The following is a 16,680-nucleotide window of genomic DNA, read 5'->3' as shown; positions in this document are numbered from 1 at the left end:
GACCGTTTTTTTTTTTTTGCCCTAGCACTAAACAGCTGATTCAAGTAATCAATTAATCATCAAGTTTTTATCATTTAAATGTGCAAAAAACAAAACATGCACTGCTTGAGGTCCCGAGGACTGAGTTTAGGAAACGCTGCTTTTTTTAATCTGTAAAATATATCTGCATTGATTATATTTATTTTACAGATATCAATGAGCTGAAAGTGTTTGTTGACCTGGCCTCCATCTCTGCTGGGGAGAATGATCTTGATGTGGACCGTGTGGCCTGTTTCCACGACGCCGTTCATGGATACTCCTCATTGCTCTTCGAACTGAAGCAAGATTCCGGTTTTCAGAGCGTTAAAGAGGTGATGAAGAAGCTCTGGAGAACATTGGATAATGATTGCAACCTTCCAAAAAAGCTGGTGAGATAAATATTTAACTTAGTTTTTTTTAAAGACCGTTTTAATAATCCATTTTAAATTAAAGCAGTCGATGTCCGACACCTTAATTCTCTGTTTGAAGCATGACACAGCACGACACTTGGAGTGGTTGAAAACTGTGAAGGATTTCCACGGGTCTGTGGAGCTGTCCTCCATCTCCTTAGCAACCGCCATCAACAAAAAGGGCATCTACACCATCAGTGCACAGAACCAAAAGAAGGTAGACAATATTACCATGTAATATACTGTATGGATAACATTTTCATCAAGAAAAATACAATACAGATCTGCAATGTGATTTAGGTTCTATCTTAAACAATGTGCGTGAGATGGAGGCCATTACATGATGACATGTGAACTATTAGGAACCACCTGCTATTTTTTTTTTATATATATATTTTACCTTTAGGCAAGTCAGTTAAGAACAAATTCTTATTTTCAATGACGGCCTACCGGGGAACAGTGGGTTAACTGCCTGTTCAGGAGGAGGGTTAACTGAAGGGCAGAACGACGGGGGTTTGTCAGCTCAGGGGTTTGAACTTGCAACCTTCCGGTTACTAGTCCAACACTCTAACCACTAGGCTACCCGACGGGCAAGATGTATACAGATGTAGATGTATACATCTACAACATATAGGGGGGTAAAACAAGGGGTTCTAATCCTGTAGACAGTTTTTTTTGTGTAACTAAATTTCACAGATAAATGATATGCACAAATAAAATGCCCAACCAATGAGCATCTGACTTTCCTGAAGCATAAAGAAATGCCCATTTTAAGAATGTTGTGTGAAAGTAACGCATACACATTATTCTGTGTTCATTCTGAAACATTAAGAGAATATTATGTGCATTTTAAAAAATTAACATAACATTAACATTAACATTTAAACATAACAACTGGACAGATTTTGTGTTTTAAGGAACCAGTCTTATGTAATGACCCACAGCCTAATTCATGTGTCCACTTGCAACCTTACATGTTTTGGGACTGTTGTGAGAGCACAAAACATTTCAGTATTTAGTCAACATACCCAAGTTGCACAGTTTTGCGAAAATCAATAAGAACAGTCACATGTATCTCGGCGTGTTGCTTTTTTTCTCAATCAAGTTGAGTCTTGAGACTGCCCTGAAGTTAAACATCTCTGAGGAACATGGTGAGGAACAGGAGATGCGTTCCTACTCACTAGAGGACCTGAGGGAGCTGCAGAACAAACTCATGCTCATGTCTGGTAAAGGGGACCAGTCTGAGGTGAACCACTTTTCAGAGGTATATCTCTCAGTATTTCAAAAAAATGTTTTCAGATACTACTTGTAATGTTGTTGTGCCTTAGTTTATTTTCAGTTATAATTAAGCACTTTTGTGTTCATTTTCTTAGGTTTTCGCCAGTGTCCAGAGATTGGCTGTGGCATTCATTGCCTTGTTTACAGCTGGGAACCCCCTGTTCCGAAACTGGAAAGCCAACATCAAATGTAGTTCACTCAGTGAGGAGGCTGACATCGTCATGGACTTTAACCTGGGCAGTGTTGTCAGTGTGATTACGGTGGAGGGCAACATCGTGGATCAGCTTCCGGAGCTGTGCAGGAAGCTGGAGAAGTGTCTGCAGTACTGGAATGACTTTATGGACAAACAGAGATCCCACCATTACTACCTGAACTACTACAATGCAGAGCAGATAGTCTACCTGTGCAGTACGCTGACTCAGCAAAATGTGGCCGATTTTGAAGACCAAGTTCTCATGATGCTGTCGTTCGTCAAACCCAACTGCACAGCCTCTGATCTGAGGCAGTCCCTCCATGCACTGCGAAGTGAGATCCTCACCATACAATCAGAGCAAAATGAGGAAGTTGAATTTCACACCTTTGTTGAAGTGTCAAGCAGTCTCATCGAACAAGAAATTGGCTCAGGAAAAGTGAATCTGATTTGGAATGCTTACATGAGAGACATGAAAAACTTTCTTCCAGACACTCTTGATGTCAGAAGCTTTGGAAGATTTTTAGAAATATTGGCCAACAAAAAGGAATATAAATATTTGCCCAAAAAATGGAACGAAAAACCTATTCAAAGGGATCTGCCCAAGGGCCTAGCTATTGGGAGCCCAAACCTTATTGTTTGCCCTCACGACGAGATCCTGGCATCTTGCATCTCCATTTACATGAGTAGCGAATGTCAGCCATTGCCTACTTATGATGAGGTGCTACTGTGTAACTCTACCACACCTTTTGAGCAAGTGGAGCTGTTTCTCAGGCGCTGCCTCACCCCAGGCTACAGAGGACAGAAGATCTACACCATGCTCTACGGGGATCAGCTGAGTTATGAAGTGAGCTCCAAAACCGAGAGATTTTTCAAGAGTATCACAATGCAGTGCCGGAAACACTACAGGCTTGTGATCATCTGCAGTTTGGATCGAGAGCACACCTACCTTCCCTCAGCCTTCAGCCAGTACAGGTTACACATGGTACCCCAGGAACCCCTGATCATGATTCAGCGTTACCTGAACAGACACTATACAGTCCCAGCAGATCAGACCAGTGCTGCTGCTGTCTTCAAAGACAGACAGTTTGTGGGAGTTGTGTCGTCCGAAAGAGCAGGAGTTGGTCAGTATATTTCGTAGACATTTCCACCTGCAAATAGTGTAATATGTAGATAATGTCTGAAGCAGTAAGTCATGTCATTGAAGTGACTTTAACCCATCATCTAGCGACCTCATCAAGAGTTTTGGATGGTTAAGGTGTTGGCTTGGCAGTTGTTGGACCAGGGTTTAAGTCCTGGTTGGGGCTACGCCCCAGAATTTGTTACAATTACATTTTCTGAACATCATTTCACACTAATAAGTTATACAAAAACAATTATTTCACACATCCCTTTACAGATGTTTGTTTTAAGGTAATGTTAAAGTAAGGAAGTAGTGCTATGCTAGGTCAGATAGTTCTAAGCTTTTTTCTTTAAACATGTAGCTCCTGAAGTTTGATTGACTAATTTGTCTTTATTTAAAACGCCTCATTCTTCAACTTGTTTGGTTCCTCTCAATAATAACATGTTGTTGACCCTTTCAGGTAAATCCCTTTATATCAAGAGGCTATTTGAAAAACTGAAGGACGTCTTCATGAAGACCACAGTGCTGAAATGCATTCGCTTGATCAAGCCAACGGTTGACGAAAATGTCATTCTTCAGTCTCTTCTCAACAACCCTGGGAAGAAAGAGCTGACCATCTTCCATTTTGATGTCACATCTACGGTAAATATATTGGGGGGTATTTATTAAAGCTAGTTAGGTTTTCTCGTGTGAGAGGGGGAAAAATAAAATGTGCCTCTGAAATTGATTATTATAACATTATTGATTAACGCTATTTGATCATGTTTATTACAGACAATAACCCTTATCCTAGTTATGGTCTTCTTTTGAAAAAGCAGTTTACGTGCACCGTTAAAATGAACAACCGCCAATATTCCTGTTTAAATGATGAACAGAATACCCCTAATAAATTCTGTAACCTAAGTCCACAGCAAATGAATCCCTGGTAGTGGTTCAACAGGCACCTGAGAATTTGCCTTGTAGGCTTTAGGAAATTATTTTCCTGGCGATTTCCCACAACAATCATTTGTGCGAATTGCATGCGAGCTTTTAGTTTTGAGCTGTGATGTTTTCACATCAAACACTTATTTAATACGAACAGTGACTTGTAAATATAACCCCAATAAATCTAACTTCCTGGACAGACAAAAGCTGAGCCACTGATAGGTAAGGAGTTCTGATGACCCTCTGAACTGCTGTACCGTGTGCTGAGCAGCAATACAAAACACACAAATTATGACTTGTGCCATTCTTACCGGTCCTGATGGCCATGGCTGGCGCTGAATACGCTCTGTGTGAGGTCATGGGTCAACTACCGAAACTGTGGATTATGATTGGAGGATTTGGTAGGAATAGGCGTGATTCTCGCTCACACTTAAAATCTTGACTGCGTCATATATCCGATTCGAGTTAAAATCGTTTCGGACGTCAATGTCCTTCATCTGATTGCAATAACATCCCAACCTGACACTATGATCATAGGACTTCACAACAATCATGAAAGTTTGCCCACAAAAATAATCGGAGTGAAAATCGTATTGTATACCAGGCATAAAACAACATAATTGTCACTATGCTTGAATCTACTTTGAACTTAATTACATCTAGTATTTTTTTTGTAAATTCCTTTACCCTCATTGTTTTTTAATGCAATGTTCAACAGGTACAGAAGGGTCTTGATGAATGTCTGTTTAAACTGCTGGTCCTGGGCTATTTGATGGATTCTGAGGGAAGGATGTGGAAATGCAGCAACAAGCAGTTGTATGTGATTGAGATTCTACAGTCTACCGTAAACCAGCACAGAAATGAACCAACCATGGTATGCTTTTTATTTTACTTTAAAGACTATCCAATGTTCACTTGTTATCAGAGCCTGTAATCAATGTACATGTATTTCTTGATTTTCTTAATCACACTTTCTCTCCTCTTTACAGAAAGCACCTGTCAACTTTACTTTCCTGGCCGTGTTCCCAAACATCTTCTGCCGCCCACCCAATGAGATTCTAGAGCTGGAAATGAGGATGCAACAGGATCCCTCCATTACGAAGCCTGAAGGCCCGCTTATGGATGACCAAGAGTTCAAGAGTGACGCTTACCAACGACCATACCAATATCTGACGCGATCCCATAATCACGTCAACTTGGACAGATTTATGTACAGTGGAGTTGAAGGGAGCCATGTCAAATGTCTCCAGTTGCTCCTTCTGTACTGTGGAATTAAGGACCCCTCGTGGGCGGAGTTGAGGAATTTTACATGGTTCCTTAACCTTCAGCTGCGAGACTGTGAGACGTCCGTCTTCTGTGATGCCTCTATCACCGGGGACACTCTTCAGGGATTCAAGAACTTTGTGGTGGACTTCATGATTCTGATGGCCAAAGATTTCGCTACTCCTTCACTCAGCATCTCTGACCAGAGCCCTGGGAAACAGCAGACAACCGGAATACAAGAAGAAGACTTGGCACCCTTCCGGATCAGAAAGAGATGGGAGTCAGAACCACATCCCTACATCTTCTTCAATGATGACCACGTGTCAATGACCTTCATTGGCTTTCACCTTCAGCCCAATAAAGAAAACTGGGTAGATGCCGTTGATCCATCCACGGGGAGTGTGATCAAAAGAAACATCATGACCAAAAAACTGTTTGACGGCCTGACGCTGCAGAGAGTCCCTTTCAACATTGATTTCGATGAACTGTCGAGACAGGATAAAATTGAATGCATTTGCAATGTTATGGGAATCCGGCAGCATCTTGATCCCGATGAAACATATGAGCTTACAACTGACAATATATTGAAGATGCTGGCAATTCTCATGCGGTTCAGGTGTAGCATCCCTGTTGTAATCATGGGGGAGACGGGGTGTGGGAAAACGAGGCTCATCAACTTCCTCTGTGAACTACAGAAGAGAGCAGTGACCACGCAGAATATGAAGCTAGTCAAAGTGCACGGAGGAACTAGCTCAGACATGATCTACACCAATGTCAGAGAGGCAGAAGCCATTGCTTATAACAACAAACAAAGATATGGCTTTGATTCTGTTCTCTTCTTTGATGAAGCCAACACAACAGATGCCCTCAGCAGTATTAAGGAGGTCATATGTGATCATACTGTAGAAGGAGAACCTTTGCAATCCCAATGTGGCTTGCAAATCATTGCAGCATGCAACCCTTACAGAAAACACACAGATGAGATGATTCACAGATTGGAGTCAGCTGGCCTAGGATACAGAGTCCGAGCTGAAGAGACAGATGAAAAGTTGGGGTCCATCCCTCTCCGCCAGTTGGTGTACCGAGTCCAGGCCTTGCCCCCAAGCATGATCCCTCTGGTATGGGACTTTGGACAGCTCAATGATCACACTGAAAATATGTACATCAAGAAAATTGTCAAGAGAGTGGTTCAGACCAACATGATCAATGTGACATATGCAAGTTGGATCACAAATGTCCTGTCGGCTTCACAGAGGTACATGCGGAAAAGGAAAGATGAATGTGGCTTTGTAAGTCTCAGGGATGTTGAGCGTTGCATGCAAGTTTTTGTCTGGTTTTACAAAAACCATAAGATGCTACTTGCTGATCTCTGGGAGTTTGAGAGAAATCAAAATGCAGAGAGGCGTGAAGAAATCCGAAGAGATCCAGTCTTGTGGTCTCTGGTGATGGCAGTGGGCGTGTGTTACCACGCCTGCTTGGAAAACAAAGAAGAGTACAGACAAAATATCTGCAAGTATCTCACTGGAATATACACCCCATTGAAGGTGATGCAGGAAATCTCACTCATGCAGGATCTTTTCCTGAGTGGAGTGCCACTGGGGGAAACAATTGCACGAAACAATGCTCTGAAAGAGAACGTCTTCATGATTGTTATCTGCATTGAGCTAAGAATCCCTCTCTTCTTGGTAGGGAAACCTGGGAGTTCTAAATCGCTGTCTAAAACCTTGGTGGCAGACGCCATGCAGGGTCAAGCTGCACACTCTGACCTCTACAAAAGGCTGAAGCAGATTCACCTGGTGTCCTTCCAGTGCAGCCCTCACTCCACACCGGCGGGCATCATCAACACGTTCAAGCAATGTGCTCGTTTCCAGGAGGGAAAGAACCTGAAGGAGTACATATCTGTGGTGGTGCTGGATGAAATTGGATTGGCTGAGGACTCTCCCAAAATGCCCCTGAAAACCCTCCATCCTCTGCTAGAAGAAGGATGCATTGATGATGAGCCATTGCCACACAAGAAGGTTGGATTCATTGCCATTTCCAACTGGGCTTTGGACCCCGCGAAGATGAACAGAGGGATCTTTGTTTCACGCGGTGACCCTGACGAGAAGGAGCTGATTGAGAGTGCAAAAGGCATATGCTCGTCTGACACAATGATTTTGGAGAAAGTCAGAGATTTCTTTCAACCCTTTGCCAGGGCCTTCCTGAACATCAGTCCAGAAAAAGGCAAAGGTTTCTTTGGTTTGCGTGACTACTACAGCTTAATCAAGATGCTTTTCGCAATTGCCAAGGCCTCAGAGCAGATCCCTAGTGCAGAGAAGATTGTGGAGGCGGTACTGAGGAACTTCAGTGGAAGAGATGATGTGGACGCGGTCACAGTCTTCACCGAAACACTTAAGATCAATCCAAATCTGGAGAGGATCAGTGCCATTGAGCTTGTGAGACAAAACATCTCAGCTCAGGAGGAAGAGTGCCGCTATTTGCTGCTACTGACCAAAAACTACGCAGCTTTACAGATCCTGCAGCAGACTTTCTTCTCCGAGAGCTGCCAGCCTGAGATTATCTTTGGGTCCAGCTTCCCCAAGGACCAAGAGTACACCCAGATCTGCCGCAACATCAACCGAATCAAGATCTGCATGGAAACCGGTCGAACCGTCGTGCTCTTGAACTTGCAGAACCTATACGAAAGTCTCTACGATGCTCTCAACCAATACTACGTTTGCTTAGGAGGCCAAAAGTACGTTGACCTGGGACTTGGGACCCATCGTGTCAAATGCAGAGTGCACAAAGACTTCAGGCTCATTGTCATTGAGGATAAAGAGGTGGTCTACAACCAGTTTCCAATCCCTCTTATCAACAGGCTTGAGAAACATTACCTGGATATCCATACTGTCCTTAGTAAAGAACAAAGGGAAATTGTTGGGGACTTGGAGAGATGGGTTGGGCAGTTTGTAGATCTTCGACAAAGCTCACCTGCACCGCAGACCTTCAACTACCAACCTCCTGATGTTTTCATTGGCTTCCATGCGGACACGTGTGCCTCGGTGGTTCGTCAAGTGACCGAGAAACAGAGGGGAGACATGGACATCCCAGACCGACAAAGAAGAGTACTAGATGAGGCCAAACTCATCCTGGTGAACTGTGCCACTCCGGACTCTGTGGCTCGGCTGGACTGCACAGGGCTCTCTAAAGTGGAGATCGACCATCTGACCAGGTTCTACTATGAAGAGAGGAAGCACAGCTCTTTGGCTGACTTTGTCTGTCACACACAACAGGTTGAGCAGAGCCCTTCCTGCTTCATAGAGGTAATTTAGTCGTAGTTGAATTTGAACGGTACATTTTTACGTCTTATTTCTCCACCACCCCTTAATTTGTTTTATCTTTACTTCCTCAGGTGACAACATTTTCCAGACTGTTGACAGAATCGGATATTGGACCGCTGAAGGAGGTGGTGCACAATGTAGAGCTCCTGTCACTACAGCAGTTTGACACAGAGCTCTCTTTCCGCAAGAAGATCAGGTTGACTTATTTTTAAATGTTTTAGGTCTGTAAATCATATATTTAGTGTTGTTGTTTTTTTTCTTCTTGTTCTCCAGTTAACGTAGTTGTTTTCCCCCCTAGGGAGTTTCTGACACCTGGAGATGCATCTAGCAACAAACTACTCATTATTCAGTCGGATTTGTATGAAGCCTCACACAATGCAAGTGTCATTGCATCGGCAAAGTAAAGTCAATATAGTTTCATATTTATATCTGCAAATAAATGAAAACTAGGGTCAATCTAATTTCATAAATATCTGTAAACAAAATGAAGATACTATCTGAGAAAATGTTTCATTGTTTTCAGGTACTCTGCCATAAATGAAATCAACAAATCAAAACATGAGGAGATTGAAGGCAAGGTGTTTGTCTACTTCATTACCAAACTGTTCAGATTGGACAGTGGCACTTCCTTTGTTGGATTTCATGGAGGTGAGATGATCCTATCAATACATTTTTAAAGCCTGTTGTGATAAAAAAAATAAAAAAAATGGAATCAGAAAATGTCAATAAAAGACTATTGGTCATTTTCTGCCAATAGGCCCCTGGAGATCCGTTCACATTGATGACCTCAGAAGATCCAAAGATATTGTTTCAGATATCAGAGTCTTGCGGAACCTTGCCATCTGTCAACTGTTTGAGGAAAGGCAGGATCAGCCTCAAGGTATATATATATTTTTTTTTAAACCTGTGTTGTGATTATGTAAATGATCGGCTATGAAAATCCTTCTGACACTTGAGTGCGGTTACATGCACACAATAATGAGATTATTGTGGACAGTCAGATAAATATAATAGTTTGTCTAAAAACATTTACATGCTTTTCAAGAACGATTTCTTTAATAATCATGTTGACATGGACACATCTGAAATCAGGCTACCCCGATGACACTCTGATAAATGCAGAAAATCGACCAATCAAAATAAACGTTCTACCTCAGCGGCCATGTTGTTTTTTTGGGAAGCATATTTTATTCTGAGTTCGGACATATAAAGTTTGTATATGAAAAGTACTTCTAAGACATACATTTAGTTGTTTCCGAGAACACACCGCTCGTGCCATAGAGGGAGGCTCTCGGCTGGTGCTAGCACATGCGCAGATCAAATGCGCCGCTGGAATGCGGATTTAAGGTGTTAGTATGTCCTAATAGTTCTAAAAGAATGCTCAGAAAACCAGGGCTTTTAATCAGCGTATGCTTACTTCGAATTTTGACCTTACACCGATTTTAAGATAAGCAGAGTTAAGGTTGTTCACATGACTATTGCATAATCTACCTATTGCCATAAACAGTTTAATATCGAATGATTTGGTGTGCATGTAAACGTACTCATTGACTCCTGAGGTGATGACCTGTTGCACCCTCTATACCAGGGTCAGATAATAACCATATTATGCTGGTCATCGCTGATCGTCTTCAATGTGTTGAATAACGATAAGGCCTTAATGGCCACGTGCTCTTTTCTAATGTATTTTCTCCCCAATTTCCTGGTATCCAATTGGTAGTTTACAGTCTTGTCCCATCGCTGGTATCCAATTGGTAGTTTACAGTCTTGTCCCATCGCTGGTATCCAATTGGTAGTTTACAGTCTTGTCCCATCGCTGGTATCCAATTGGTAGTTTACAGTCTTGTCCCATCTCTGGTATCCAATTGGTAGTTTACAGTCTTGTCCCATCGCTGGTATCCAATTGGTAGTTTACAGTCTTGTCCCATCGCTGGTATCCAATTGGTAGTTTACAGTCTTGTCCCATCGCTGGTATCCAATTGGTAGTTTACAGTCTTGTCCCATCGCTGGTATCCAATTGGTAGTTTACAGTCTTGTCCCATCGCTGGTATCCAATTGGTAGTTTACAGTCTTGTCCCATCGCTGGTATCCAATTGGTAGTTTACAGTCTTGTCCCATCGCTGGTATCCAATTGGTAGTTTACAGTCTTGTCCCATCGCTGGTATCCAATTGGTAGTTTACAGTCTTGTCCCATCGCTGGTATCCAATTGGTAGTTTACAGTCTTGTCCCATCTCTGCAACTCCCGTACGGACTTCGGAGAGGCGAAGGTCGAGAGCCGTGCGTCCTTCCGAAACACAACCCAGCCAAGCCGCATTGATTCTTGACACAATGCCCGCTTAACCCGGAAGCCAGCCACACCAATGTGTCGGAGGAAACACCGTACAGCTGGCGACCGTGTCAGCGTGCACTGTGCCCGGCCCGCCACAGGAGTCGCAGAACATCCTTGCTGGCCTAACCCGGACGACGCTGGGCCAATTGTGCGCCGCCCCAAAGGTCTCCCGGTCGCGACCGGCTGCGACAGAGCCTGGACCCGAACCAGGATCTCTAGCTATAGACCACTACTCCGCTCGGGAGGCCCAAGGCCACATGTACTCTTAAATCTCCACCCAGCACAGCACAGCCCCCCCCCCCCCCCCCCCCCCCCCCCCGGAGCCTTGTTCCTCTCTAGGTTTCTTTCTTAGGTTCCTGCCTTCTAGGGAGTTTTTCCTAGCCACTGAGCTTCTGCATCTGCATTGCTTGCTGTTTGGGGTTTTAGGCTGGGTTTCTGTTCAGCACTTTGTGCTTTACAACTGTTGATGTGAAAACTGGCTTCATAAAATAGATGTGATTGATGTAAATGCAGAGCAAAGTAGACAAAATATCATTTCATGATCTCATCCCATGTCAGGAAGTACTAACTGAGATCTGTATAACACTTCCCCTAAAAGAAAGTTTGTTTACTTACAATTACGTTCTTACATTTTGGGCAGGTTTGGAGGACATGTACACTGGGACAGATAAACATGACATGGAATTTGAAGGCCAAACAGTGAGTAATATCCAAACTCATCTGCAATTTGATAGACTGATCACACACAAATATATATATATATATATATATTTTTTTTTTTTTTTGGAGCACTTTCATTTTCCTTGGGTTCTCTCTACCTTCCGCAGGCCTGGAAGGATGTCCTGGACACCACACTGTTGCTGCGTAGCTGTGTGCAGAGCGCAGTGGGCATGCTCAGAGATCAGATGGAGGGTGGGTTCCGCAACACCAGGAGAGTGGAGATCCTACTGACTCTCCTGACCGACAATGAAGAAAAACAAGGTAGTAGAGCTGAGCAACAAGTTATTCTATTGTTGTTGTTGTTTTTTTAGTAATGTTATCCGTTCACATTAATCCGACTGTTTCTAATTCACGTTGAAGGAACAGCTGGATTTCTGAGAATTGTTAAGAGACGGCTCCACTCTTTACTGGAAACCCGGGAAAAAAACACTAACTTAACAAAAAACTGGGTCATCAGTGAGGCTTCCAACATTGATGCCTTGCATGAGGGGGGGACATTTAGGTGAGTGAGCACTATTCACCAATGAATTGAGAGACACAAACCCCATCCGTATGTATGCTTGTGAAAGATGTCAAAATATTTACTGGGAAAAATAATTTTCTAGACTTGAATAACACAATGTAGCTGTTTACTCAGTTCCTTACTAAGCTAGTTTTGTGCTTTAACAGACAAACCCTTTGGAAGCGACTACAGGCGGTGGTCATTCCACTTTTGGCACAGCTGGTCTCTGTCATTGACCGTGATGGTAATCTCGACCTCCTGCTGGACACCAACTCTGAAGAGCCAATAAAAAAATTGTGGTTAGACATCTTTGGAGACGATAAACTACTCGACGTTCCCTTTCCCTATTCTAGTGTGGACAACAAGTAAGTGGCCTCAGTGACAAGGAGCATTGTTTTCTCTATGGTCTTATTCATTGTGAAAACGTAACATTTTAATTGGACGACGTTTTAATCACGTACAGTTGTATGTTCTTCGTCTCGGCACCCAGAACCAAATCTTGTGAGTGTGCCTGCCTCTGCTCAGCTACTTAGAGATGTATATGTCACTTATCCTTAGATCTTCTTTGCAGTATATTGGTTATTGACATTTATTTACTCCACCATGGCTGGTCTATAACCTAAATTAAAGGACAAGTTAGCTTTTTTTTTTTATTTTTTTTATTTTTTTTTTACCAGGTGTCACTTAGTTTTGAGGAAGGTACCCCACCAGCGATAGACTTCCTCGGGTTTATTTTGCCGTTTCGGGGGGATAAAACATGAACAAAGGCTCCAAAAACACAGAAATACGTACTTTTTTAGAAACATCAAAGCTCTCAGTTTAGTGACGCAGGTCTTTCAAACGTTGTACACATTAAATTGTGTCATTCTGAACTTTATCCGCCAACATTATATTCCATTTTTGTTTTCCGTGTTTGAGCCATACACATACATGCCTTCTTGTTCCCATTGTGGTGATGGTAATATGGAAAATGTGGAATTGGAATTTGGTTTACTTTCTGAATTTAAATGGAATGGGAATCCCAACTCTCTGGAATGCATTAGCCTGGGTTCTATTCCTGCTATGTCCAAAACAGAATCAGTCTGGCGACAAGGCTAGACGTCTCAGTGCCCTATTCTTAGGGTTGTTGATATCCAGAAATATTTAAGCGATTCCAAGAGTTGATTCCTGGATTTGGAAATCGATTCCAAGAGTTGATTCCTGGATTTGGAAATCGATTCCAAGAGTTGATTCCTGGATTTGGAAATCGATTCCAAGAGTTGATTCCTGGTTGATTCCTGGATTTGGAAATCGATACCAAGAGTTGATTCCTGGATTTGGAAATCGATTCCAAGAGTTGATTCCTGGATTTGGAAATCGATTCCAGAGTTGATTCCTGGATTTGGAAATCGATTCCAAGAGTTGATTCCATAGCAAACGCGTTACAAAACAATGTTCACACAAGTATAATAATATGTATTTGCTATTTATAGGAATGGAAAATATACATTTTCTACCTGAACCCATGTGCCATTATCAAAATTGCACACAACCAACAAAAAATAATAACACTCACAAAACCTGAAATTTGATGGAAAGTACCATTTTTAAAGTGGCAGGAATCGATTCTTGAAAAATAATTGATTCCTCGTAAAGGAATCTATTCTGATTCCCACTACTGTTAGGAATTGGGAATCAACCATTTTGGGGGGGGGGGGGGGGGGGGGGGGGGGGAAATGACTCCCCTGCCTTACATTTTTTTTAAATGTAATTCCATTGTAAATCAACCTCACCTTGTCCCAGTGCTACGTCCAAGACCTTCCTGGTCCAGAATAACATCCCAATAGACAAGAATATCAGCTGCATCATGCCCTTCAGCTGGAGGATCAAGGACTACCTGAATGAGCTCTGGATTTATGCTCTGCAACATGAAGGTAGTAGCTTATCAGAACACATCTGTGGGAGGGGGGTCGTCATCATAGTGTAACCTATGCATTGCACTGTTACAATTTCTTTTTGTTTCCCAATTGTTTGACAGGCCAAAGTCAGAGGCAGTTGGAGGAGTTTTTTGGGAAGACTCCTCTGGGCCGCTACATTGCGATAGCGGACGATGAGATGCAGACAGAGCTTTTCCACAGATACCTGCAGGATTTCATTACCATGACCATGAATGTGACTTGTGCAGAGGACCTACAGGTTGGATTTCTCTTTGCACTTTCGGCCATGATTCAGTGTTTCCCCTATGAGATTTTTCAGCTGCGGTGGCAAGGTTGGCATAGAGAGAGGGGTTGGGACATTTTGAGGCGGCAGGGTTAGTGGTTAGAGCATTGGACTAGTAACCGAAAGGTTGCAAGTTCAAACCCCCGAGCTGACAAGGTACAAATCTGTCATTCTGCCCTGAACAGGCAGTTAACCCACTGTTCCCTGGTAGGCCGTCATTGAAAATAAGAATTTGTTCTTAACTGACTTGCCTAGTTAAATAAAGGTCAAATTTAAAAAATTGACAGTTTCTATGTCGTGTTCTTATGCTATTTAAGTGACTCGAAAAATTATAACAAAATAATGGGGGCCCCATGCATCTCCTCATTCAATGGTTTTTCTTTATTTTTTATATTTTCTACATTGTAGAATAATAGTGAAGACATTAAAACTATGAAATAACACATATGGAATCATGTAGTAACCAAAAGAAAAGTGTTACAATAAATCAAAATATGTTTTATATTTGAGATTCTTCAACGTAGCCATCCTTTGCCTTGATGACAGCTTTGCACACGCTTGCTGTCTCAACCAGCTTCACTTGGAATGCTTTTCCAACATTCTTGAAGGAGTTCCCACATATGCTGAGCACTTGTTGGCTGCTTTTCCTTCACTCTGCAGTCCATCTCATCCCAAACCATCTCAATCGGGTTGAGGTCCGGTGATTGTGGAGGCCAGGTCATCTGATGCAGCACTCCATCACTCTCCTTCTTAGTCAAATAGCCCTTAGACAGCCTGGAGGTGTGTTGGTCATTATCCTGTTGAAAAACAAATAATATTCCCACTAAGCCCAAACCAGATGGGATGGCGTATCTCTGCAGAATGCTGTGGTAGCCATGCTGGTTAAGTGTGTCTTGAATTCTAAATAAATCATAGACAGTGTCACCAGAAAAGCACCATCACACCTCCTCCTCCATGCTTCACAGTGTGAACCACACATGCAGAGATCATCCATTCACCTACTATGCGTCTCACAAAGACACAGCGGTTGGAACCAAAAACCTCAAATTTGGTCTTGTCTAATGTCCATTGCTCGTGTTTCTTGGCCCGAGCAAGCCTCTTATTGTTATTGGTGTCCTTTAGTAGTAGTTTCTTTGCAGAAATTGAAGGCCTGATTCACGCAGTCTCTTCTGAACAGTTGCTGTTGAGATGTGTCTGTTACTTGAACTCTGTGAAGCATTTATTTGGGCTGCAATCTGAGGCTGGTAACACTAACGAACTTATCCTCTGCAGCAGAGGTAACTCTGGGTCTTCCTTTCCTGTGCCGGTCCTCATGAGAGCCAGTTTCATTATAGTGCTTGATGGTTTTTGCGACTGCACTTGAAGTTCTTTACCTTCATGTCTTAAAGTAATGATGGACTGTCATTTCTCTTTGCTCGTTTGAGCTGTTCTTGCCATAATATAGACTTATTCTGTATACCACCCCTAGTTTGTCAAAACAACTGATTGGCTCAAACGCATTAAGAAATTCCACAAATTAACTTTTAACAAGGCACACCTGTTAATTAAATTGCATTCCAGGTGACTACCACATGAAGCTGGTTGAGAGAATGCCAAGAGTGTGCAAATCTGTCATCAAGGTAAAGGGTGGCTACGTTGAATAATCTCAAATATAAAATATATTTGGATTTGTTTACCACTTTTTTTGGTTACTACATGACTCCATATGTGTTATTTCACAGTATTGATGTCTTCACTATTATTCTACAATGTAGAAAATTGTTTTTTTTTTTAAATAGAGTGGAGGCCATGATTTAGCAGCTAAATTAATATAGGGAAAATACAGATTATTTTTCCAAAGTTCATTCCAGGTTGTCAAGAGGGATGTGTAATATCTCGAGGTGTGTGTGTGTGTGCGTGTGTGTGTGTCTGTACGCAACAATCTAGCTCCTTTGTGGCGCCTTGACCTGTTGTGTGAACGAGCTGCGACTAGGTCATGATGCTGTGTGTACGGAGGTGGCCTCTCTGCCCTGGGTCCATGATGCCTACAACCAGTTTAAGAACCGCCTACAGAACTTGTCCAGAATGATCAGCATCCCCCGAGTGGGTCAGGGCCTCCTGGCGAACACACACATCAGAGAAGGGATGGAGCTGGTGAGTATATACTAGGGTACTGCATTATCATGTAAAAATAAAAAAAGGCCCAATTGATATCAATACAAGTACGGTAAAAGTAAGAAGGGGGGAAAAAAGCCTGTTTCGTTGCCTAGCCAACTCTTATTGTTAACGGTCACTGTTTGCATAAAGGACGTCAATAGTTGCTCAAATAATGTACATGATGCTGTGAGTTTATACACGTGTATCTAAAGCACATATGTCAGAGTCAAGGCCCGCGGGCCACATCCGGCCCGCAAGAAGGTTTTT

At 42.5% G+C, this 16,680-nt stretch overlaps 1 protein-coding gene across 1 annotated transcript in view; it reads left to right on the top strand.

The window, feature by feature from the left end:
- LOC139408280 (E3 ubiquitin-protein ligase rnf213-alpha-like) overlaps nt 1–16,680 on the top strand; it is a 99,907-nt gene that overhangs the window by 49,916 nt on the left and 33,311 nt on the right. Inside the window, exons 23-40 of the mRNA XM_071151984.1 lie at nt 190–407; nt 508–645; nt 1,534–1,692; nt 1,802–3,020; nt 3,480–3,661; nt 4,662–4,817; nt 4,933–8,508; nt 8,598–8,722; nt 8,825–8,926; nt 9,050–9,174; nt 9,284–9,406; nt 11,497–11,555; nt 11,684–11,837; nt 11,937–12,078; nt 12,246–12,443; nt 13,861–13,991; nt 14,096–14,253; nt 16,204–16,410. Coding sequence (XP_071008085.1) covers nt 190–407; nt 508–645; nt 1,534–1,692; nt 1,802–3,020; nt 3,480–3,661; nt 4,662–4,817; nt 4,933–8,508; nt 8,598–8,722; nt 8,825–8,926; nt 9,050–9,174; nt 9,284–9,406; nt 11,497–11,555; nt 11,684–11,837; nt 11,937–12,078; nt 12,246–12,443; nt 13,861–13,991; nt 14,096–14,253; nt 16,204–16,410 — 7,172 coding nt within the window. The remainder of the gene's footprint in view (nt 1–189; nt 408–507; nt 646–1,533; nt 1,693–1,801; nt 3,021–3,479; nt 3,662–4,661; nt 4,818–4,932; nt 8,509–8,597; nt 8,723–8,824; nt 8,927–9,049; nt 9,175–9,283; nt 9,407–11,496; nt 11,556–11,683; nt 11,838–11,936; nt 12,079–12,245; nt 12,444–13,860; nt 13,992–14,095; nt 14,254–16,203; nt 16,411–16,680) is intronic.

The sequence above is a fragment of the Oncorhynchus clarkii genome, chromosome 5, assembly GCF_045791955.1.
Source record: "Oncorhynchus clarkii lewisi isolate Uvic-CL-2024 chromosome 5, UVic_Ocla_1.0, whole genome shotgun sequence".
Classification (NCBI taxonomy): domain Eukaryota; kingdom Metazoa; phylum Chordata; class Actinopteri; order Salmoniformes; family Salmonidae; genus Oncorhynchus; species Oncorhynchus clarkii.
Note: the sequence above shows the minus strand (reverse complement) of the source record. Positions and strands in the feature narration are given on the sequence as shown.